The sequence below is a fragment of the Ananas comosus genome, linkage group 15, assembly GCF_001540865.1.
Source record: "Ananas comosus cultivar F153 linkage group 15, ASM154086v1, whole genome shotgun sequence".
Classification (NCBI taxonomy): domain Eukaryota; kingdom Viridiplantae; phylum Streptophyta; class Magnoliopsida; order Poales; family Bromeliaceae; genus Ananas; species Ananas comosus.
This window is the reverse complement of record NC_033635.1, coordinates 2,708,519-2,731,498: the sequence shown is the minus strand read 5'-3', so window position 1 is coordinate 2,731,498 and position 22,980 is coordinate 2,708,519. Positions and strand designations below refer to the sequence as shown.

Below are 22,980 nucleotides of genomic sequence, written 5' to 3'. Positions count from 1 at the left end.
ACTAAGTAGGTACTTCAGAATTTTGTATTTTTTATTTTAGAAAAAAAGCTTTAAATATCACCTCTGTGGTTTCATACTTTCTTATTTTAGTATCATATGGTTTAAACTGTATTAATTTAGTCCACCGTAGTTTTATTTTTATCTTTTTATTATGGATTCCACTAATTTTTTTCGTTAAATCAGTGACAAAGTTAAAATTAAAGGGTACTAAAGCGAATATTCGAAAAACCTAAGCGGAGTATCTGAAGTTTTTTTATATATAATTTAATAAAATATTAACGAAAATGCTGACGAAAAGATAAAAATGAAACCACGGGATACTAACTTGATATACTTTAAACCACAGAATAGTAAAATAAGAAAGCGCGAAACCACATAGGTGGTATTTGAAGTTTACCCTTTATTTTAAATTAGAGATCACTAACCAAGGTAATCTCATGGTGACAGTAAAATTTATATCAGACACAGTTTTTTTTAGACACTTCTTTTCTGCTGTTGAATAGTACTTTGCTCGAATCTTAAAAATATTATTAGTGATATCCAGCGATAGAAAGAGGAACGCGCGTTTGATAAAAATTACTTGTCAAGAGTGTTTATAATTGGTTAGCAATGTAGAATGTTAAAAATAAGCATCAGCAGCCACAGGAGATCATCCCCTGTTTGACCCGGTTTCTTCAGCACACTAAAAATTATTTCTCACCTAGTTTATGACTCTGAGTTCGTGCGTGGAAATTTGAATTCATTTCATTCCGAAACGTTAAGAACATGACTTTGTCATGTAACTTCAGAAAAATAAATGCTATGAGAGATTAACTATCATGTTGCTCTAAATTCATTTCTTTAAAATCATTTAAACATGAGATGAATTGTGAATTTTCGTTGCGTTCACTTTAAACCCGAGACCGAATTGAGCATGCTGAGAATCAAATCTTAGACCAGATGAATTTCTGTCGAGTAATAATGTTTAGAAACTTCGAGAAGGTCGAACAGACGCTGATGCGGATACAATGGAGTCAAACTTTTGAGTTAAACAATCTGATCTTTGCGACATCATTAGATTAGACCTGGGCTCGATCAAAGTTGAGCCCATAAATGCACCCTGATTTTACATTTGGATCCACCCATTTCTAAGAGAAATTAGCTTTTATATTTGGAAAGTCCTTTCGCAATAGGAATCTTCATATTTACTGATTCCTGATGGTAACTTAGAAATTTGCGTGGTCGGAGTCCACCAACACCACAGCACGATTTTTTTTTTTAAAAAAATTTATGACTATTGAAGAAAAACCAAATTTTCTTTCTTAGAGCGCTCCATACTACCGATAGTATAGTAGTCTAGTTCTATATATATATATATATATATATAGGGGGTAAGTTTAAGGACTTATTTCAACAAAATGCAAAATTATTTTCATATGGCCGAATATATTCTAAATAAAAAAAATGGTTTAAAAAAATAGTTTTTGCATAATTCTAAGATAGAGATAGACCGAAACTAAAAAAAAAGATTATAGAAAAAATTGAATCATTAAAATAAAGATGTTACCAATAAATTGTAGCTCAGACAATTAGATACCTAACTACCAAAATTAAGACTTCCTAGGTTCGAGTCTAAAATCAAGAACTTTTTATTCGAATTTTCAGGGTTATGAGGGTTTAGAATTACCTATAAATTTTATGATAAAAAATATAAAAATATAATAAAGATAATATTATCATTATATAACAATCGAGAAAATATCCCTTAGATTAACTAAGGGGGCATTTGATTCGATGTAAAATGAACTGAAAAAAATTTTCGGTATGAAAAATTCTTTTCTGCTTGTTTGGCTCGACGTAAAATATTTTTCGTAAAAATATTTTTATGGATTTGGAAAAAAAATTGAAGTTTTTGTTTTTCGCTATTTTTCAACGGAAAACAAAAATTCAAGCTGCGTAAAATTTATTTATTTATTTATTTTTCCACCGAATCAAATAAATGTGATTTTTTTTTTCAATCAAACAAATATTGACAAAAAAAAATTTGCTACAAATCAAACATTATAAAATGTAAAAAAAATTTCATTAAAATATTTTTTTAACAAAAAATTATTTTTTATAATTTTACGTTGGTTGAACCAAATGGACACTGTAATAAGTGAAAAGGAAACTTTTTTCATCATTTTCATAGTCCGGTCTATGGACCAGGTTCAGGCAACAACTTCACGTGCTTAGAGAGACCGAGCGCAGGGATTCTTTGGACTTAAAAACGATCCATAACCACCTCACCGTGCTCTTAATTAAATAAATTTTAATTAACCCCTCTCTCCCTCCCTCTCTCTCTCTCTCTCTAAAAAAGTAGAGAGAGAAACTGACGAGAGAGAGAGAAAACAATAGAGAGAGAGAGAGAGAGAGAGAGAGAGAGAGAGAGGCTCCTCTTCTTAATTCTTATCCACCCTCCTCTCCCTCTCTCCTCTCTCCTCTCTCTCTCTCTCTCTCCTCAGCCTAATTGAAAGTGTAGAGAGAGATTAGAGACAGAAAGAGAAGAGAGAGAAACACAAACCTCCTCTTCTTCTTCTTCTTCTTCTTCTTCCTCCTCGGGCTCTCCCTTCTCCTTCCCCAACCCATGCCTCCTCTCCTCTCCGTCGTCGTCGTCGTCCTCCTCCTCCTCCTCCCTCAGACCCCTTCTCCCCCTCCCCCTTCCCACCATGGCCCCACCCTTCCCTTTGAGCTCTCCGCCTCGCCATAGGCTCCGATCCTGCCGCGCCCTCTCCTCTAGGGTTTCTGCTTCCTGGGTGAGCTCCGCCGCCCCGTTCTAGGGCTTCTCCTCGCCGTTCTCGGGCTTTTGGTGCGGATCGGAGGGAACCTAACTTCCCCCTCTCCCACAACCCCCCCGGATTTTGCGGCCATGGAGAGATTCTTGCTGAACCTTAACCCTTTCCGCTTCAAGCTTCTCGGTGCCCCACTCCCGTTTCCTCCAGCCCTGTAGGCTTAGGAACTTGCCGTTTTGGGTGGTGGGTTTTGGTCGTATTATGGCTTCTCTAACCCTAGCTCTGTGTTGTTTCCTCTCGGAATCTCTCACGCTCGCTAACTGTTAAGAGAGATCCTTGTTTGGGATGAAACCTTGAGGCGATTTGGCGCTCGGTGGAAGTGGAAATGGGGGAAAGTTGTCCGGAGTTTGTGAAATGGAGGGAGGAGTTCGTCTCGCAGGAGCGCGGGAGCCGGGTGGTTCATTACTACCTTGAGGACTCTTCCGGCGGCTCGCATCTCGCTGTTGTCGGGACGGAGAGGAGTCTGAGACATATGCTTTACGTCGTCTCGGAAGAGTTCTATAGAACTTATGCGTCGGAGAAATTGGTGGTCTCTAGCCTCAAATGGAGGTCGAGAAGAGAGGTTGTAGATTGGCTTGCTTCGTTTCTCTCAGCGAAGGGCCTGATTCAAAGTAATCCCTGGTCTCGCGCTCGATTCATGTGGTTATGTGCTTAAAAGTTGGGGAATTTATGTTCTGTTTGACTCTATTTGCGCTCTATATAGATTGCACTTCTCTCATATTCCCCTGATTCGAATAGATGCATGAGTGGTGTATGTGTTTAATTCGCTATTATTTGCCTTCCTCCCTTAGTATTGTGGTTTGTCTTTTTCATATATTCTTTCTTTTATTGTAGTTTTGCGCATCTCCTTTAATGCATATTGATTATGGATGGTCGTCATATAGATTCTAGCAGGGTCTATAGAACAATTTGTACTAGAATTTGTGGGTTAGTTTGATCATCTTACATTTGGTATGCTTCATGGCAATTTTTTGTCTGGTGTTTATGCATTTTTGTCAGTTTCATTATTGTGGTCTTGTATGTACCATAGACAGTAACTTACAACATAAAGTTTCGTATGAAACCTTAAACATAAACAGTAAATTTTGTTGTATTCTTCTCTTAATATACCGATACAAGTTAGTATATATGCAATATCCTTCACTGAGAAAGCATCATAGGCCAATTAAGTGTGGTTGGCTGCATCAATCTTTTTGCCTTTTTGGTGTTCTTGGTAGTTAAGTTTCCCTTTGTTTTGATCTTCCCTATCTCGTACCTCGTCTTTGGGCTAATTGTAATGGTTTCGTGTGTTTTACGTCCCTGAGCCATTTTGTGTATCTATCTCCATTCCATTCTACTGCCAATAATTACCTTTCCTTTTCTAGATTGGTATGAATATCCGCCCATCCATTTCCACTCTACATCTTACGTCCCACTGCCCGCATCTTTATTCTTAACCCAGATTTTATTTTGAATATGTTGTCTCCCAGCTGCTATACATCAGTACATAATGTTTATAAGTATGTTATCTCTTTTATGGTTACCCTTTCTGAGTTATTAGCATAATAATTAGCTTAATTAAACTTATCTGGCATTTCTCAAGATTAATAGGACATGCCTGCTTGTTCTGTTCTTCCTCCCTCTTTTCAAGATTCTGAGTTAAGTTTAAAAACTCTAGCAACATAACTTTAAGCTACTAAAAGCCTTGTTGAATTGATTGTTGGAATTTACTTGAACAGTAGCATATGTTCATGCTTTGTCAATCTCTTACAGGAAATACATATTAGGAGCAAGTTGTTGTTTGAAAGCTGTTTAATTGTTTTATTTCTCCAAAAGAGATGTTGATGGATGTTCTCATACCTTTATTTCTTTAATAATAATGTAAAATTACTTAGATAATATATTACATCCTACTTCAGGGTCGCAGAAGTATGAGCTCACATGCCCTCTTGGTGCTGCAGTTGAGTCAAACGGATTCGGTAATACTGGAGGCTATCTGTGCAAACATGCGGTGTGTAGTAAATAATAAAATTTCATTCTTTTTCTTCCCACATGAAAGCACATTGGTCACTTTGAATTTCTATCTCAGAATAAAGGGTTCAACTCCGACATTACTTGGTCTGGCATTTCCTGGACTTGTGGGAAGCAACTCCAGCATTATCAAGCATTTTGTCGCAATGGAACTACCATAGCTGTCAGTATCACCAATTTTATGCATTTTCGTCCTTCATGTTTTTTGGTGAAATTCATAGAATTTGCCTGAACCATAGTATATTCTGAAACGAGAACCGAAACTAGCAAAATATTGATTTTAAAGAATATTCAATCAAAAAGTACAAAAAATATCACCAAGTTCTCATAGGGAGACAGTTAAATCAATATATCATAAGATTAGTTATCAAAATCACAATTTACAAAGTTTACATACCCATTTCAAAATGAGCTAAACTTCTGGTAATGAACTTAAACATTTGTTTTTGAAACAATCTCTTCTTTCTGCGCAGGCCCATTCCTTTGTGCTTGTCATGTCTGAGGAGGAAAACCGCTATCTTGCATATTTGGAGGATATGTATGAGGATAAAAAAGGGCAAAAGAAGGTTAAAGTGCGGTGGTTTCATCATAATCAAGAATTTGCTTGTACAATACCCCCACCTTCTCCCCATCCCAGTGAAGTGTTCATAACGCCTTATTCTCAAGTCATCAGTGTGGAGTGTGTGGATGATATTGCAACAATTTTAACTCCTGATCACTATGAAAAGTGTTTGGCTTCACTGCCCCTTTCTTCGAATTCCTCAGGAATTCGGTTATGCTTTCGTCAGTACAGCAAAAATAAATTCAAACCCTTTGATTTAAGAACCTTGCGTGGATATTTTAATCAATCTGCCCTTTTGTGCCTTAGTACTTTGTTGGAGAAGGAAGTGGAAGGATCAGGCTGGGGGAAAATTACGAAGAATGGTGGACCCAAAAGGATTAAGTTTGTCAAGCAGCATAATAGACTCTATGCGAGCTGTTTGGGTACTAGAATCGTCAGCCGTCCGGGCCGTATAACAAACTACGGGCTGGCTTATCAAAAATTTAAGCATGAGAAACTAATTAGAAGGCCTCTATCACTGAAGTTTGTTGGGCCACACAGTCAACTGAATCCACCTTATAAAGTTGGTGAGAAGATAGAGTTGCTGTGTCAGGACAGTGGCATTAGAGGATGCTGGTTCAAGTGTACTGTGCTACAATTATCACATAAGAGATTGAAGGTTGGATATGATGATCTCTTGAATGCTGATGGTTCTGGCAGTTTGGAGGTACAGACATTCATACTGTACTTCAAATGATCCTACATTTGCATGAAGAAAATTCTATTTATAGACCTCATGTGTTATAGATCAAGCTGATATTTGGCTTTTACCAAACGGCCTGTTTAGATGTTGGACCATGCTATCTGGTGATAACTTGGTCAATTTGGGGACTTTCCTTTGTGATTACATTTAGGAAATTTTCAAGATAGTGGATTCGGCTATTCCACTTACGAGATGATTTATTGGCATCAAGAATTTAAGTGTGGTGGCATGGGGTTGTGTTGGAAACTTGCCGACATGATATGGCATAGTGCGTGTCGGGCTGTGCCGATGCGTGCCAGTCACAAAAAATTTATATGTGCCGGCACATAATGACATGAAATATTTATTTTCTTTAGCAACAAAATATTCTAACTGTTTTTTATGTATTTTTATTAAATCTTTTGAACTTTGTTGAGAAACTTACTTACTAATTTAAAGAATAGAGGGTTTTAAGTTGTGTCATCAGCACGAAAGTTGTATGGTGCCGATATCTTGTTGGCATGATGCGGTACGGTAGATACTGTCCGTGCCGATGGACACTTAAATCCTTGATTGGCATTGCACTCGAAGATAAAGAATTCACAAGCCAAATATAGTATGTCATGCCCATTGGTTAAAGAAAAGGAGATATGCTGAGCATGCATCCGAACAGGCCCTAAATATTGTTACTTGATGTGTGTGTGTGTGTGTGTGTGTGTGTGTGTGTTTGGTATCTAAAATTGCCTATCTGGTCATATGAATAAAAACTGTGAAAAAGTGGCAAGACTCGAGCAAACTAATTTTAACTGCAGGCCCTTCAATTCTCAACTGCACAGTTCAATTATAACTACATGTAGCGTAGTTGTATTATATAAAATCGTCTTGTTGTTACTTTTGGTGTAATATATATCTTTCTGTGCTGATTTCTCATCTAGTTCGATGAAACTTCTTTTCTTTATATTCACCCTGTTTTTGTCATTGTTATTACTATTTTTTTCTTCGGCTGGATATAAACTAATCAATTTCAATGTAGGAATGGGTACCTGCTTTTAGGCCAGCAGCTCCTGATAAGCTGGGAATGAGATGTTCGAACCGTCTTACAGTTCGTCCATGTCCTACATGTGTTCGTTTGCCAGATGACATTGTTTCTAAAACTGGAACTGCTGTTGATGTCTGGTGGAATGATGGCTGGTGGGAAGGCGTCGTTGTTGGTGTAGACAACTGTCGGGATGATAACATACATGTTTATTTCCCAGGTATCTATCCTTCCCGTAGATTCTCTAGTCAACAGTTTGCAACATTAAAACATGCTATTTTCCAGTTAGCTATCTTTTTGCCTAGTTGTGTGCATCTATACAGCTCAGAATCCTTTCCACCTTTCCTCTCTCTCTCTCTCTCTCTCTCTCTCTCTCTCTCTCTCTGTAACTCAAGCTTCAGCTTGACGTTAAGGAGGTTGAAAATGGCTGATTCTCCTGTGGTCTCAGGTGAAGATGTCCTTCTAGTATGCCAACGGAAAAATGCAAGGGTTTCAAAAGACTGGGTAGGGAACAGATGGGTTGATATCGAAGCTAAGCCGGATATCTTATCCACAGTACCTGCAATGAATCATGGAACAAGGATGACATTATGCTCAATCTCCACCAAAAGGGCAGAATCGGGCAGTTCTGCTATGTCCGACCAAGAAGCTGCCGCCCTGCAAACCAATTCAAACGGAGAAACTAAGCAAGCAGAAACCAGTTTGAATGGTAATAGTTCCATGCATCTGGAAAATGAGAAACAAACTGATCTTGGGAAGCGCCCTAGGGATGAAAGTGTGGAAGAAAACTGCGACGAGGAATTAGGTGGTGAGAATTGAGGTTTCCAAGAGTCGGGTCTTTGGTATTAGGTTTCCTGTACATAGATTGATGAATATAAGGTCTGGTAAAGTTACACTGACACGGTTTATGAGGATTAGAGCTAATTAATTGCAATTAGTTTAGGAGAAGTACGGACACGGCTGTTAAAGTGACCTGGAGTGCGGCTTTTCCGTGAAACCTTAGCTATAGTTCTTGATGTCATTCTGCAAAAAGTTAAAATTGCACAACGGCCTCCTTTACTAGCTAGCTTGGGGTGTTTGTGCTATTGTGTCCTGATATAGTTGTAGCATGTGTTTGGGCAAGTACTTCCAACTTTGGATTAACCTTTGAAGGTAGTGCTGTTTATGACATCTAATCGAAGTGTAGTGATTTCATATATTGATCATTTTAATGGTTTCTCTCGTCTATGGTGCTCAGTTTTGTTTATGCTCAGCCTTGTTTATGCAGCTCGAGTATCTTTGACTAAGTTTGGGTTTGGGTTCTTGTACTCCAGTCGCATCAATAGAACGTGGCTAATCATTTTTCTTAGCACAGGTCTCTTTCGAAGGTTCTCAAATCTTTGTTTATCTTGGGAGTCGTTAGCGCATCTTTTTTTGCAAATATTTTTGGTTATTTTGATATTCATGATTGGATCACGTTGACTACTGGGTATTATTTTCTTATCATCTAGTTCTGACCTTCCTGCTTTGAATTTCTTTTCGATCCAAAGGTCGACGCATTTTAGAAGTCCTTTTCGTTCCAGTAATAGGCAACATTTGGACTTGAGAGTCAGCATGCATCATCATCATCATCATCATCATCCTCTTTCCGAATGTTGTAACAAGAAAGCTCATGATCTATCTACTTTGACATCTATATACTTTGACACGGCCCATGCAATATGCCAATATGGATGGGTTTCTCAAGCAAAAAGGGAAATGGGAAGGAAATTTTTTTTTAAAGAAAAAAAGTGGAGAAAGAAGAGCAATAAAACTTGATGCAGTTAACAAGGAGAATGGAAAATCCTGGTTGATTTAGAAAACCCGGATTCCACTAGATGCCTCAGTTGACAAATGAAATCACCAAAGATGAGTCAAGTAAAGCTTCTTGATGTTACACAAATCAAATCGCGGATTCAATAAGGCTCTTTGATAGACTTTTGATTTACCAGCTCAATGATTTAAAACCTTTTAAGCAGTAACCGGAAAAGCTCCAATCAATTGATTCAGCCAATGTCACCGAACAAATTCTCCGACAGTAAATTCTTGGTTGGATAGCCAAAAAGTAAGACAATCTCAATGAACAAAAGAAAAAGATTAGGAAAATCTTTACAATGAATATTACAATCAACACAACCGATAAACAGTGCTACAGTAAAAAGCTGGAGTGGTGTGAACATTTTTGGGCATAGCATTGCAGTTTATTTAAAGAGACCAATCCCTCTATGCGACTTCACAATATATTGCTGAACGGTGAACAAAGTATAAGGTGGAAACCATTTCAAGCATGTACGATTTTTCATGCAAACCAGATAAAACCATTACTGCGTAGAGAGGAAAGAGCGAGAAGCTTCCAATTCAAACAAGAAGTTCATATAGGATTTGACACTGTAAATGAACCATCACATGACTTTTATTATACATTAAGCAAGAATAGTAAAAGATAACAAAGAAACACCATAAGACACTTCCATTATTTCACCTAAGCCAAACTACAATGCCTTTGCACCATGTCTTTGAAGCGCAAACTACATTTAATTTCTTTCTTTTTAAGTGCTTCTAATTCTGAATCAAATTTCATATAATCACACAAAATGGCAAGCTAAAATATCAGCAGATCTTGGGATCTACGAAACAAAAAAGATAAAGGTAGTGGACGAGCTGAGTCTCGTTTAAAATATGGAGCCACAACTCCCACTTAACTCTTAACAAGTCATTCTTCCTAAAGCATCAAACTGATTATAGAGAAAAGTAAATCAAAATTTTGAAGCGAAATTTTAACTCATTTGGTAATATAAGCCTGATTTCCTTCAGCAATATCAGTAATTAAATATCAAAGTTACTACAATGCTTGACTAGTTTAATAATATAATTTTCACTTTTGTGCCAAGGTTGCCCCATGCATGCACCCAGAGTAAGAACATATGAACAATTACAGGGAACTTTTTGGCATGCAATCTAAAACAAGGAAATAACCTCGGCGACTTTGATTATATCAGCTTTTTGCACCATTACTTGTTGAGTGCATTTTGAGTCCGGTAAATAATGCTGCATCTTCTTAGGCTCCTGTAGACAACAAAGTTGTCGACTTTCCCTTCGACCTGCTGCTTGAATCTCTTTGCTTATTCTCCATTTCGCTATTCTGGAACAATCAAGAAAAGATACCATTTGCTTTTACTTGTCGATCATAGATGTCTACATACACAAGACTAACAGTAGTCAATCCAGGAAATCAATTGAAGAAAGGCCAACATAATCTAAGAACAAAAGAATGCACTAGGAAGAGCAATACTTTCTGAAACAATTGACTTCTCTAAAAAATTGAGCTGTTAAAGAGGAATGTCTTATACATATGTTATCTTGAATAATTCCCTTCAAGTATGAGCTCCAAACTTTTGTCAAAAGATCAAAACCATGGGCATTGAATTTAATGGACGGAGGTTTCTTTCCGATTAGACGGTTGTTTCAACCTAGTAGATGCGAATCACCACCTGGTCCAATACCATGTAAAACAATCACCGCATTCTGAAAAATAAGTAAATTTTAAAAAATGTTAAAGAATGGTTTCTTGTACAAAATAATTAATGGAGCATCCTGCCATTCCAAATCAGAAATAAGAAATTCTAAGAAGGTAAGGAATTTAATTCTTCCATCTATTAATCCTGCACAAAAAACACACCTTTTTGCTTCCAACCAATCGAATTTCACCCTGAGAAAATCAAATCTCCAAAGCTCGTATTCGAACAACCTACAATTCATCTTTTCTCTAGCTAAGCAGCGCGTAAATGTCAGTCGAAAACAAGCAGGCTACTGCATCCACTAAAGGTCTTAAATTGGGCAAGAATCCTAAGATCTTAAGATTCAAACAGTGAAAGAAAAAATAATGAGTGGATTACTGGGGAAAGGTGGGATCTTTTCGCTTGCCTTAGGGCCGTGGCGGCGGTGTCGGGGAGGGGGCTCGAGATCGACCATGCGGAGGGACATGCGGGCGATCTCCGCCACCGCGTCGTCGCGGACGCGGGCGTCGTCGCCGGCGAGCTCCTCGTACGCGGCCTCGAACGCCTCCTGCCAAAACCTCGGCAACCTGATCCGCTCGCTGTGGGCGTACACGTCCCACATGTGCCGCACCATCTTCTCCCTCTCCTCCATCTCCTGTGGCCACGCCCACGCAGATCCAGTCCCAAATTCATCCGATCAAATCCGTAAACAAAGGGGGAACGGGGATTAGGGTTAGGGTTAGGGTTAGGGGTAGAGGGAACATACCAGGACGTCGAGGTCGTCGTGGAGGGGGCGGTCGAGGTCGTCGGAGAAGCGGGCCAGGTCGCCGGCGGACCACTTGAGGGTGACGGTGCCGGTGAGCATGGACCAGAAGGCGAGGAGGACGATGGCGGCGAGGGCCCAGAACTTGTACCGCCCCTTCCCCAACAGCGCCGCCTCCGATGCCGCGGCGCCGCCGCCGGAGGAAGCCTTCGCCGCCGACGTCGGGAGTAGATCGGCCCCCTCCTTCATCTCATCAGCTATTCGAAGCACGAACGCGTCGTCAATGGCGAGCTCCCTCTCCCTCTCCCTCTCCCTCTCGATCGAATGGATTTGGAGCTGCGGCAAAATGTTTACTGTAGAGTGGAATATTGAGATGTGATGTGTAATGTAACATTAGTAATGTAACATTACATACATTTCATACACGAGAGAGAGAGAGAGAGAGCGAGAGCATAGAGATGGATATGAGAAATTACATCCTACACCCGGTGCATATGTCTGTAGACCGCACTCCTTTTTTAAAAAAAAAAACTAAATCAAAAATTTATAGGCCTCAAAATTATAGTTTAATTAGTAATAAATACATGGGAAAACTTCAAAAACCCCCCATGTGGTTTCGTGCATTCTCACTTTGCTACCCTGTGGTTTAAAACGTATCAATTTGCCCCCCTGTGGTTTCGTTTTTATCTTTTTGTTATCAATTTTATTATTATTATTTTTTTAAATCAGTGACAAAGTTAAAATTAAAGGATACTAAAGTGACTATTCGATAAATATAGATGGTTATCTGAAGTTTTTTGTATATAATTTAACGAAATATTAACGAAAAAGCTTCCGAAAAGATAAAAATGAAACCACAGGGGGTAAATTGATACGTTTTAAACCACAGGGTAGCAAAGTGAGAATGCACGAAATCACAGGGGGTGTTTTTGAAGTTTTCCCTAAATACATCTTATGACCCTAACTTTTATGAATTGAAACAATTTTTTTTTTTCATGCCATTGACTTTTAAAGCTGCAAAATATTATATAATTTTTTTATAAATAAATTATTTAAATATTATAGATCATAATTATCGAATTAAATTTTAATTTTTTAATTTTTTAATTAGTCAGGTGCACGAGATGATTTTCCCATAGGGCACACTCGTTTCGTTGGCTGCGTATAGAAATAATAGGGGCTCTACGTACACAGCTTGTGTCGTAAAGTGTGCTATTTACTGAAATTTTATTTTATTTTATTTTATTTATATGAGGAGCATGTTCGTAGGCTCGCATTAAAATTTTATTTCTTTTATTTTGTTGCGTTGTGAAGTGTGCTGCTTACTCATATATTTTAATTAAATTCCTTTGTTCCTTTGTGTTGATATTTGTTGACAAACATATTCTCGTTTTGACCAAAGGAGTGGTTGTTATAATAATAAAATAAAGAGTGTTGTTGCTAGTACCCCTAATATTTGTCCTAAAATGCGGTTGATTTATATGATAATAATAAATCACAAATATTATATTATTATTATTATTAAATTCTAAATATTATGGCCAATTTGCATAAAAAATTCACTAATTTTGCGCTTTTGCAAAAGTGGGCCACCTTTTTAGTTTTTGCAGATTCGGACCGAATTTTTAGAAGGATGACCAAACTACCCTTCTGTCAAAATGCATAAAAATTATATGCTTTAAATGCCTAGAAAATACAACTGTTAAGTCACTAAGTGTAAAACTTCTTGAAATGACAACTACTAAGTCATAATTACATGTACCTTTCTCGTGAAACGAAAAACCTCATTCAAGAGAAAATAAAAAAAATAATAATTAATAAGATGAAAGAGTGCAACATCCTCTTAAATAGTGCAACAAACTCTTCAAAATAGTGCAATATCTGTATAAGTAGTGCAACATATGCATTGTTAATACACATTTTGCATAATTTTTACACTAAATTACGCATAATTTAGTATATTACGAAAAAATAATATATAATATTACAACATACTATAAAAATTATACAATATATGTATAAACGGTGCATATTTTACACTATTTGTACAGATATTTACACAATTTGTGTAAATGTTACACTATTTGAGAGGATATTGCACTCTTTCATCTTATTAATTAATCTTTATTTTTTTTATTTTCTCTTGAATGAGGTTTCTTGTTTTACAAGAAAGGTACATGCATATAATTATGGTTTAGCAGTTGTCATTTCCAAGAAGTTTTATACATAATGACATATGGAATGAAATTTAATTTTCAAAAAGAAAGAGTGCAACACACATCTAAATGGTGCAACATCCTCTCAAAATAGTGCAACATTTACACAAATGGTGTAAATATATGTATAAATAGTGTAAAATATGCACCGTTTGTACATATATTGTATAATTTTTATAGTATGTTGTAATATATTATATTATTTTCGTGTAATATACTAAACTGTGTAATTTAGTGTAAAAGTCATACAAAATATTTATTAACAATGCATATGTTGCACTACATATACAGATATTGCACTATTTTGAAGAGATTGTTGCACTACTTAATCTTTATTTTTTTTATTTTCTCTTGAATGAGGTTTCTTGTTTTACAAGAAAGGTACATGCATATAATTATGGCTTAGCAGTTGTCATTTCCAAGAAGTTTTATACATAATGGCTTAGCAGTTGTATTTTTCTAGACATTTAAAGTATATAATTTTTATGAATTTTGAAAGAAGGGTAGTTTGGTCATCCTTCTGAAAATTCGGTCCGAATCTGCAAAAACTAAAAAGGTGGCCCACTTTTGCAAAAGCGCAAAATTAGTGGATTTTTTATGCAAATTGGCCAAATATTATTTCTCATCTAATAAAGCATTTATGACCAGGTGGGCGGAAACCACACGAAGCAGAAAAGGACATGTTAGGTCTCAAAACATATGGTGTGAAAACGAGACTCAGAATGGTTGTTTCACGCACCCAGAAAAAGAAAAAAATAATAATAATAATGCTTAAGTAGTAGAAAAAGGAAAAAAGAAAGTTTAATGTGGATACCCAGATTAGGCAAATAGGAGTCACAATCACAAATGAAAATGTTAAAAATTCGCCAAATGAGAAGAAACTTTTCATCAATCTTCTTTTTCTGGAGCTTCCCATAATTTCCCCAAACAACCTGATGATCTGTTTAATTGATTCTATGCCATTCACACCATACAAATTACTTCTTCATATAATTTTCTAAATACAACAGAGAAATTTGGAAAGCCACAGATAGTTTTTTTTTTAACTTAAGTTTTAAGTTCCCACTAGCTTAGTGCTGAAGCACAAAAAGCAGAAGCTCTTTTTGAATAAAAACTTCTCAAACAAAATACTTGAATAGTAAAGTTGATTTTCTAAAGTTGTTCCCCCAACTCAGCAAAACACTGTTTTACAAAACCAGACCAAGCAAGAACTGTTCCTCAAATTCGTAAAAGATAAACAAGAGAATGACTAATGTTTACCATGCCCTTTTGAGGGTTTAGGCATTGGTGACTTAGTGGTGTTTACAAACCAACAAAGGACATAATTAAAGTTGGTAGCACTTTCAACATCTAGTGATGCTGTGTGGACCATTAGGTCTCAAAAATTTGTACCAGCTTTTGAATGCCATCGACAACGACACAAACCGAAAATGGAATCACAGTGACAATAGACACATAATACCTACTTATTGCAGGGAGGTTCCTCCCCACTCGGAATGGCGACAGAACAGTGGAGGTTCCTCTCCTTCCCTGCATCATTATGGGTTTAGACCTGATCTTTTTCTTAGATGCCGAAAGAGACTCAATTACTTTAAGAAAGAACGAGATATTATATTATGAGGTGAAAATCTTATGTACGACGAGGGCATAGCATTTGAGATGTAAACAGAAGAAATATACAACATTTACATAGCATATATATAATTAAACAGTTGTAATACTATAGCTGTTATCAAAAGGTTCATTTCAGGAGTGATCCATAATAACTCCACCAGCAACAGAACCTTTTGAAACGAGCAGATGGTGATAAACAAAGGCAAAACAGGAAACCAACAAAAGACATAATTAAGAACAAGATCTTCGCGAAGCAACTCTGAAAACAAAGGCACAAGAACAGAAAACTAAACCTAAGAGAGATATAAGTAACTGTGATAGCATCACTACTTGAGATTTTCTATGAAAACCAAGCAATAGATGCAAATCAAGTTAGACACTTACTTGGTGAACATGATCGAGCATTAGTCATATCGTGGCATGGATGGCCTACATATTGTGTTCCTTCACAGAAACCAAGCAAACATATTTCAAAAAAAAAAAAAAATCATTTCCTTTTCTCTGGGATAACAGCATGCATTACTATATAAATGCAATTTCTTTCTTTTGATCTAATAAAATGGGAAGAAAGATTAAAATAATTACGACATGAAAGAGAATCGAGATTACATCTATTGTCAACATATCTCATATGGTAGAATGAGAGCAACAAAAAAAGGAAGCAGCATATAATTCCTTGAGTACTTTTAATCCTGCAAAGAGGAATACAGGACCATAACAGTATGTTCTTCATGGAAATCAAGCTACATAAAGCCTGCAAGCATGTAGTCATTGCTCAAGACTCTTAACCACTACATCAACCAATAGTAATATGGGAGTGTGCTGTCAACTGAACGATGAGAGCTATATGGTTTTTCAGAAAATTTAAGTCAAAGAAAAATTCGAAAAACAAATTTCAACATCGGCATTGCCTACAAGCTTCACAATTGATGTACAAGTAGTCAACTCCAACTCTCAGCCTGAAAATATAGTATATATAATCTCCGTACATTTAAATATTTACTTTTAAGTAATCTGAGACAACAAAAGAAGAAAGTCTCTGTCACGTGAAATAGGTGTTCATCAACAACCCAGAGACTATGTTGTTGCTATCTATGTTGCTATTCATATTTAAGTTTGGGAAACCAATGACTTCACATTTTTGTCCGCTCTATATAACGAGTCACATAATTGAACATAATGTTAATATTCCGCTTTTAGCTCCCTCTACTTCTTTTAAGAAATGGAAGTAAATATTGCAACGAAGAAGGATGATGATTTTTTGAGTATGTATATCTCATCATTAAGCCATAGTTAAGCCTAAGAGCCAAGTTTTATCCTCTTTGCAGCAATTATCAAGAAGTTGAAGAATTTTACAACATGAGAAGTAGCCAAAAGACAATATCATATGAACTAAATTCACAAAGATTAAAAATGATTGTGAATCCAGATGTAACAGAAGGATCAGCAAAATGAGCCAAAAGATAGTGTGACATTGGACAAATTCACATAGATGAAAATTGGCCTATGACTTCAGATGTAATAGAAGAATCACAAAAATGGTTGTAAGCTCGAAGAGAGCAGTTTAAACTGCATACATTAGTGATAGGGAATCACAATTAAGTTGATCTTTAATGTATGTCATCTTTGAGAAGCATAATCACTTTACCGAATTCACTACAGTATCAGTTAGCACTGTACATGTTACAGAGCAGAATAGTTACAAATGGCCAAATTGATGACCAATTAAGATTTATAGCTCCAGGATAGGGTTGATTGTAGTCGGCTGACTCTTTGAGACCAAAAAAAAAAAATTGCATCATAAGAATGACGGATGGAGAGATAAAAGTTTCAACATTAGTTCTGACTTATGATAATATATGCTTATCATGATTCTGACTATGAAAAGCTCATACAAGCCTAAATAGAAACCTTTTTCTTTGGGGGAAAAAAAGATGCTTCTGATTATAAAAAAAAAAAGGTTTTTTTGAATCTACTGGTAGTTTCATCATTCATTCCTTCAAGTTAACATCACAGACGCAAGAATTAAGTAAAATCCACATTCCAGATATACAAAGTTATTAAGCAAATCGAAATTACTATAATTTCCCTCATTTACATTCTACAACTAAAACGTAAGTAAATGCGATCCCAAAACCATACCCTAAATAGATAAAGTTATAACATTAAAAATATATAAACACACCTACTGAGCCCCATCCTCGGGGAATCGGGCGTCGAAGGGGGCAGAACCATGGGGATGGGCGGCGGCGGTGCCTCCGGCGCCGGCGGCGGTGGCCGCGCCGGCACCGGATCCGTGCTGGAGCTCGATGACGAGCCAACGCACGGCCTTGCTCATCTGCTCGAGGCGCACGGCGCTGATCGGCGGGATCCCGGGCGCGGCGGCGGGGGCGGCAGGGGCAGCGCCGGTGGCCTCGTCGACGAGGCACTCGGAGCCAATGCGCTGCTTCATGGACTCGACGAACTCCTCGGCCTGGTCGCAGGCGACGCGGAAAAGCTCCCAGCGTTGCTTGAAGGCCTCGAGGGCGGCGTCGGTGGCCGGGGTCTTTTGGCCGCCGGAGAGCTCCCGCGCCTCGAGGACCCCCGCCGCCGCCGCCACGAACGCCTGGTACGCGGCGCTCAGCGCCTCCACGGTGCTGTCCATGAGTGATGGAGAGGGGATCAGGGCGAGGAGGAGGAGGAGGAGGAGGAAGAGACGAGGAGAGGGGATCTAGGGTTTTGAACTAGGGTTTGAAAGGGGAGAGGTGAGAGAGAGAGGAGATGGTTGTGCGTAGTAAATGAAGAATTTTGTATCCAAATCTTAATTTATAATATTATATTAACCACAAATTTAGGTAATTTTGAAATAAATTCTCTCCTTAACTTTACATTTAAGACTAAATTATTAAAAAAAAATGAGGAGACTGTAGGTGCGAATTATTGATTTATATTTTATGTGAATCTCAATTGCATATCATTTTGAAATGAGGAGATTGAATAAATTACAAACTTACCAAATTTATTGATGTTCGTATTAAATTTAATAAATATGAATTAAAGTCAATGGAATTAATTAAATTTTGATAGAAAATAACTTTAATTTTTCAATTTTTCAACCTAAAAAAGAATTGAAAAATTAAATGTTACGATTAAAAAAAATAAAAGGAGGGTAGCAATTCAAAATTGCTGAAACTTAAGGGGCCTGCATGCATTTTACCTCACACATAAAAATAAATGACCCCACAAGGAACCAACCAACTAACCCGCAAATTTCACACCCACGAATATTCCCCTTCTTCTCCTTCTTGATCCCCTCCCTTTCCCTCTGGTTTCTTTTCAAGTCCTAAAAAAAAAAACGCAAAAAGGCCCAAAAAAAAAAAAAAAAAAAAAAAAAACCAAAACCTCGGTAGGTAATAGATTCCGTACCTCGACCGCGCCATGGCCACGGAGTTCGACGACTCCGAGTGGATCCTCGCCGACGCCGACGACGATGACGGCGACGGCGACGGCGACTGGGTCGTCACCGATGGCGATGAGGGCTCCGTCTCCGGCGTCTTCTTACCCTCCCCCTCAAAACCCCTCCTCCACCGAGGCGGCCGCGGCGGCGCCGCCGCCGCCACCTTCGCCGCATTCGGTCGCCGCTCGCTCCCCATCCCCGACCCTTCCCTCTCCTTCCTCCCCCCCTCCCTCTCCGTCGCCTCCTCCTCCCGTGGCCTCCTCCTCCTCCGGGGTCCCTGGTCGTCTTACTACGTCTGCAACCCCGCCAACGCCCAATGGGGCCCCGTCCCCCGCCCGCCGCGGCCCCATTCCCTCGCCTCCCCTCCCCCTGACCTCGCCCTCGTCGCCGACCCCTCCCCGTCCCCCCACTTCCACCTCGTCTGCGCCTTCCGAACCCTAGACGGCGAGTACCGCTTCGAGACCTTCTCTTCCGCCGCCGGGGGGTGGCGCTCCTCCTCCGCCGCCCCCGTCTCCGCCCTCGTCCCCGGCTCCGCCGTCGCCGCCGCCGGCGCCGCCTACTGGAGGACCTCCAAGCCGGAGATCCTCGCCTTCGACCCGGTCTCCGGCGCCGCCCGCCTCCTCCCGGCCCCGCCGGGGTGCGGCGACTGCGGCGCGCGGTGGCAGCTCGGCGAGGCCGCGGGACGGCTCTGCTGCGCGCGCGTGGCGCGCGCCGCCGTGGATCTCCTCGCCCTCGGCCCCTCCGATCGCTGGGACCTCCTCGGATCCTACGCCCTCTCGATCGCCGGAGAGGGCGGAGACGAGGCGACGGGGCTCAGCAGCGGCATTGGAGGGCCGGAGCCATTGGTTTGCAGAGAGGCGCCGCGGCCGCTGCGGTTTGAGAGCGGGAACCTCGAGGTGGTGCTGTGGGTGGACGGCCGGATCGTGGCGGTCGACCTCAAGGCCGGATGTCTGAGGCCGCTCCGGTTCGAGGGGGTCGCACCAGATTCGGAGGGGGACTACGTGGCGTACGTCAACACCCTCGGTCCGGCCGTCCCCGGCGGCGCCTAGACGAATCCCGCAGTGAGAATTGCTTCTCCTTTCTTTATGTCTCTTCTATCCGTTATATAGTTTCACCATCTTACATGATTCTTGGGCACTCTTTAGGAGTTTATTGTTGGTTGCCCTTATATGCCCTTTAGTGAACTCTTTAACTTGTAGGCATTGATATGTGAATAAATAAATAAAAGAAGAAGTTGGGTTTTATTGCGCACTGTTTCGTGAGATATCTTACTGCATCTTATTTTGATTGACAATGCCAAAATATGATTAAGTATCCAAATTGTGCGAACCAATGTCATGAACTGATTCTATTTGGTTTCTGTAATTTTCTGTTGTGAATTAGATTGTCGAAAACCGAAATTTCTTCTTCCAAATCTTGTTATTGTAATCGCGCTTTGCGCTGCAGACTATGGTACCGATTTTTTGTGTCACGAAACTCCCCTTTGTAGTGTATTAAATTGTCAGGTGCAGATGATGACCTTGCATAATCTTGAACTGAAACAGAAATTTCTATTGAATGGATCAAAGAAAAATAAGAGAACTCCCATTGAACAAATTAGGTTATTGAATTTAGATTCAGATAGGGTTGGGAGATTCTCATTCTTATTGTTACTGCAGAGATGTTGAAGATAGTAGTTCTCTCTGCAGAGAAGTTGTAAACTGTAGGCCAGCAAGCCTCTTGGTAGATGGGGTCTCAGACGAATTTATTCAACTATTCATTCATGCGACCTTTATCAAGGATTTAGTCATGAACTATTAATCTTGAAAATATTGGATGATTTTTGATCTTGCTGCGTGATTAAAGCTATCTTGAGATAGTTTCAACTTTAGGATCTCCAAACTTCCTAGTAGTAAAGAGAAGAAATAAGGGCTAGTGAAAATTTAGATATGAAATGATCGGTTTTACAAGTAGGTATAGAGGAGGAGAACCGAAAGTCGCTCGGCTTGAATCTCTCTTTCTTTCAATGAGCAACCTTTTCTTGTATTGAGGATAATCTCTCTCAAGTTAATCTCTTTTTCTATATCAAGGAACAACTAGTACTCTAAACTAACTTCGCAAGATTTGATCCAGATTCTATTTACACATTACTTAGATCCTGAGAATTCATAGTAATTACAAACTATATTACATTGAAATTAATGTTACTGGTACTACCCTAACCTTATATACCTCAGTAGGCTTCATGGATTTTATCCTATTCCTCGATCAAGCGGTGGAATTTCAGAGTTTAATGGTGGCTTAATTAACAAACTAGTTGCCATTAATTCTATCTTCAACATTCGATATAATGTTGTCCAAAATAGATTAGTTACACCAGAAGATAATTAACAATCACGAAATTTTCACATATATTATATATCTAACAAATACAAGGAAAACGACTCATGCTCCCGTAAACCAAACTTTCCATTAGAGAAAGAAGTAAAATAAATCAAATAAAAAAAAAAAAGTATACTGCGTTTGATTTGCAAAACAAATAAAAAATTTATTCGTGGAAATCAACTCTAATCTACCATGTAGTAATCAATGTATCTTTAGAAAAGAATAGTATCAAAGAGCTACGAGAGTGAAGGAACCAGAAAAGGACTCAACAGCCCGCACCGGATCCCGGCGCGGACCGGCTATGCTCGACCGCCTTCATGAGCACCGATCCCTCGTAGAGCGCAATCTGGACCGGAACCTCGCCGAGACCCTGCGCGACCGCTGCCATCAGCTCCCGCAATCTGAACCGGAACTCCTCCCGGCCCACCATCCCGGTTTCGTCCGATTCGAACCTCGCAAAGAAACCGGCAGCGTCTTTCCTCGTCGATTCAGATAGTTCGGGCGGCTCCCCGTAGCAGAAGAGGCCGTCGAAGCCCGTGAACAGCTCGCTGCGACAGAGTCGGCCGTCGCCGTCGACGTCGAGGGCTGCGAAGAACTCGTCAGCAGCTCTGTTGAACGCGGCGGCATCGGCAATGAAGTCCGCGACGATCTTTCCGTCGATCAATTCCATCGCCATCTCTTCGTGTATGTTAATGCTCTCTCTTTCCACCGGAAGAACTCGAAAGATCAACGTAAGAAATATTGTAATTACCAGATAGGGTTTAGGGATTATTTATAGGATCAGAGGGTTTTCGAGTACTAGTATGAAAAATGTTTAAGAGATAGATATTAATTAGAGATAGATATTCATTATAGTCCTCGAATTCTAATAGGAAGAGAGTTGGCGAGGGAACTTGCATTTGCGCGCGCGCAAATATACCTCAACTATAATATTCGATAAAATCTTATTGATGAAATCTAGTAGCAATGTAACTGTGTACCCAGAGTCTCGCCCCGCCTGACTCAAAGTCCTTAATTTTGAACCGGACTCGGACTCAAGTTATACAGTATCATTCCTTGACCACATCGGATCAGGATAAATCGCTGTATAATATACGATGATGATATACGGGAAATTTTAATCCTACTCAGTCCTTGATTTGGCTTAACCTTGCAACACATATTAGAAGAATCGAAATTTGGTAAACTTTTACTGTTAAACTCTAAATTTTATTTTTTATCCGATTTTTAATTAAATTTTTTATGAGTTAAAGTTAGAATACTATCAGTAGCAAAACGGGTTTCGTTGCCACCCATTTATTTTCGACGATGGAGCCTTCAAATCGACGATCAATATCGTTGAACATTATTTATACTACTTAAAATATCTATAAACCAAATTTTAAATCTTTTCGACATTATTGACCTAATGATCAAATGATTTCAATTTTTGTAATTTTAATGGTTGATATGAGGGGTTTTCTTGTCTAACGGTGTAAAGATATTCAAATCGATTAAATTTTTGTTAGAAAATTTTTTAAACTATTTAGAATAAGATCTATACTTTCGATCTTGATTACAAGATTCTTATCATCACTTCTTAAAGAATATTCATTTTCAGCTTTTCATTTTGTGTCCACTTGATGGACAAGAGAATAATATAAAAAAAAAAGAACGAAATTTGATTTCTAGGTAACTCAAGTGATATAGATTATGTTTAACGACGCTGATCGTCAATTTAAAAATTTCTATCATTAAAAATAAATAAATAATAATAAAATATATTTGCTACTGATTATCATTCCCGCTCTAACTTGATTTTTTATACTCTTCCGTCTCTACAGAAAACAGCGTTTCAAAATCAAAAGCGCCAGCAACGCCAGTGGCATTCTGGTAATTTCACTGCCAACCGACTCTCATCAAAATAATAATAATAATAATAATAATAATAATA

At 38.8% G+C, this 22,980-nt stretch overlaps 5 protein-coding genes across 9 annotated transcripts; 2 read left to right on the top strand and 3 right to left on the bottom strand.

Annotated features, from left to right (window-relative positions):
* Positions 2,573-8,385, top strand: LOC109721265. Its single transcript, XM_020248762.1, has 6 exons — positions 2,573-3,421; positions 4,709-4,800; positions 4,879-4,983; positions 5,294-6,088; positions 7,137-7,359; positions 7,588-8,385. The coding sequence occupies exons 1-6, from the start codon at positions 3,136-3,138 to the stop codon at positions 7,956-7,958; spliced, it is 1,872 nt and encodes a 623-aa protein (XP_020104351.1). The 5' UTR covers positions 2,573-3,135; the 3' UTR covers positions 7,959-8,385.
* Positions 9,933-11,860, bottom strand: LOC109721013. Of its 2 annotated transcripts, XM_020248403.1 has the most exons (4): positions 11,421-11,860; positions 11,082-11,309; positions 10,508-10,682; positions 10,169-10,299 (listed from the first exon to the last, which is right to left on the bottom strand). In XM_020248403.1, exons 1-3 carry the CDS (start codon positions 11,664-11,666, stop codon positions 10,623-10,625), a joined length of 534 nt encoding a protein of 177 aa, XP_020103992.1. In that variant the 5' UTR covers positions 11,667-11,860; the 3' UTR covers positions 10,169-10,299; positions 10,508-10,622. The 2 variants fall into 2 exon arrangements, with proteins under 2 accessions (XP_020103991.1, XP_020103992.1); XM_020248402.1 differs by lacking the exon at positions 10,508-10,682 and having other exon boundaries at positions 9,933-10,299; positions 11,421-11,845.
* Positions 14,749-18,048, bottom strand: LOC109720975 (mediator of RNA polymerase II transcription subunit 32). 4 transcript variants are annotated; one of them, XR_002219113.1, is made up of 4 exons: positions 17,433-18,048; positions 15,857-15,939; positions 15,632-15,691; positions 14,749-15,163 (listed from the first exon to the last, which is right to left on the bottom strand). XR_002219113.1 is itself a non-coding variant. In XM_020248355.1 (2 exons), exon 1 carries the CDS (start codon positions 17,889-17,891, stop codon positions 17,433-17,435), a length of 459 nt encoding a protein of 152 aa, XP_020103944.1. In that variant the 5' UTR covers positions 17,892-18,048; the 3' UTR covers positions 14,749-15,691. The 4 variants fall into 4 exon arrangements, 2 of the variants coding, with proteins under 2 accessions (XP_020103944.1, XP_020103945.1); XR_002219112.1 differs by lacking the exon at positions 15,857-15,939 and having other exon boundaries at positions 14,762-15,163; XM_020248355.1 differs by lacking the exon at positions 15,857-15,939 and having other exon boundaries at positions 14,749-15,691.
* Positions 18,500-19,927, top strand: LOC109721629. The gene has a single exon (XM_020249333.1). The coding sequence runs from the start codon at positions 18,665-18,667 to the stop codon at positions 19,730-19,732; it is 1,068 nt and encodes a 355-aa protein (XP_020104922.1). The 5' UTR covers positions 18,500-18,664; the 3' UTR covers positions 19,733-19,927.
* LOC109721507 lies at positions 21,313-21,723 on the bottom strand. Its single transcript, XM_020249157.1, has one exon. It carries the CDS (start codon positions 21,721-21,723, stop codon positions 21,313-21,315), a length of 411 nt encoding a protein of 136 aa, XP_020104746.1.

What these genes read in the sequence shown, in the direction of transcription:
- LOC109721265 (XM_020248762.1), top strand. Translation starts at nt 3,136, where the DNA reads ATGGGGGAAAGTTGTCCGGAGTTTGTGAAATGGAGGGAGGAGTTCGTC. An exon ending in GCTATCTGTGCAAACATGCG is followed by an intron (nt 4,801 to 4,878) that starts GTGTGTAGTAAA and finishes TTTCTATCTCAG; the next exon opens with AATAAAGGGTTCAACTCCGA. An exon ending in CATACATGTTTATTTCCCAG is followed by an intron (nt 7,360 to 7,587) that starts GTATCTATCCTT and finishes CTGTGGTCTCAG; the next exon opens with GTGAAGATGTCCTTCTAGTA.
- LOC109721013 (XM_020248402.1), bottom strand. Translation starts at nt 11,666, where the DNA reads ATGAAGGAGGGGGCCGATCTACTCCCGACGTCGGCGGCGAAGGCTTCC. An exon ending in ACGACGACCTCGACGTCCTG is followed by an intron (nt 11,310 to 11,420) that starts GTATGTTCCCTC and finishes GCGTGGCCACAG; the next exon opens with GAGATGGAGGAGAGGGAGAA. An exon ending in ACCGCCGCCACGGCCCTAAG is followed by an intron (nt 10,300 to 11,081) that starts GCAAGCGAAAAG and finishes TGATTGTTCCAG; the next exon opens with AATAGCGAAATGGAGAATAA.
- LOC109720975 (XM_020248355.1), bottom strand. Translation starts at nt 17,891, where the DNA reads ATGGACAGCACCGTGGAGGCGCTGAGCGCCGCGTACCAGGCGTTCGTG.
- LOC109721629 (XM_020249333.1), top strand. Translation starts at nt 18,665, where the DNA reads ATGGCCACGGAGTTCGACGACTCCGAGTGGATCCTCGCCGACGCCGAC.
- LOC109721507 (XM_020249157.1), bottom strand. Translation starts at nt 21,723, where the DNA reads ATGGCGATGGAATTGATCGACGGAAAGATCGTCGCGGACTTCATTGCC.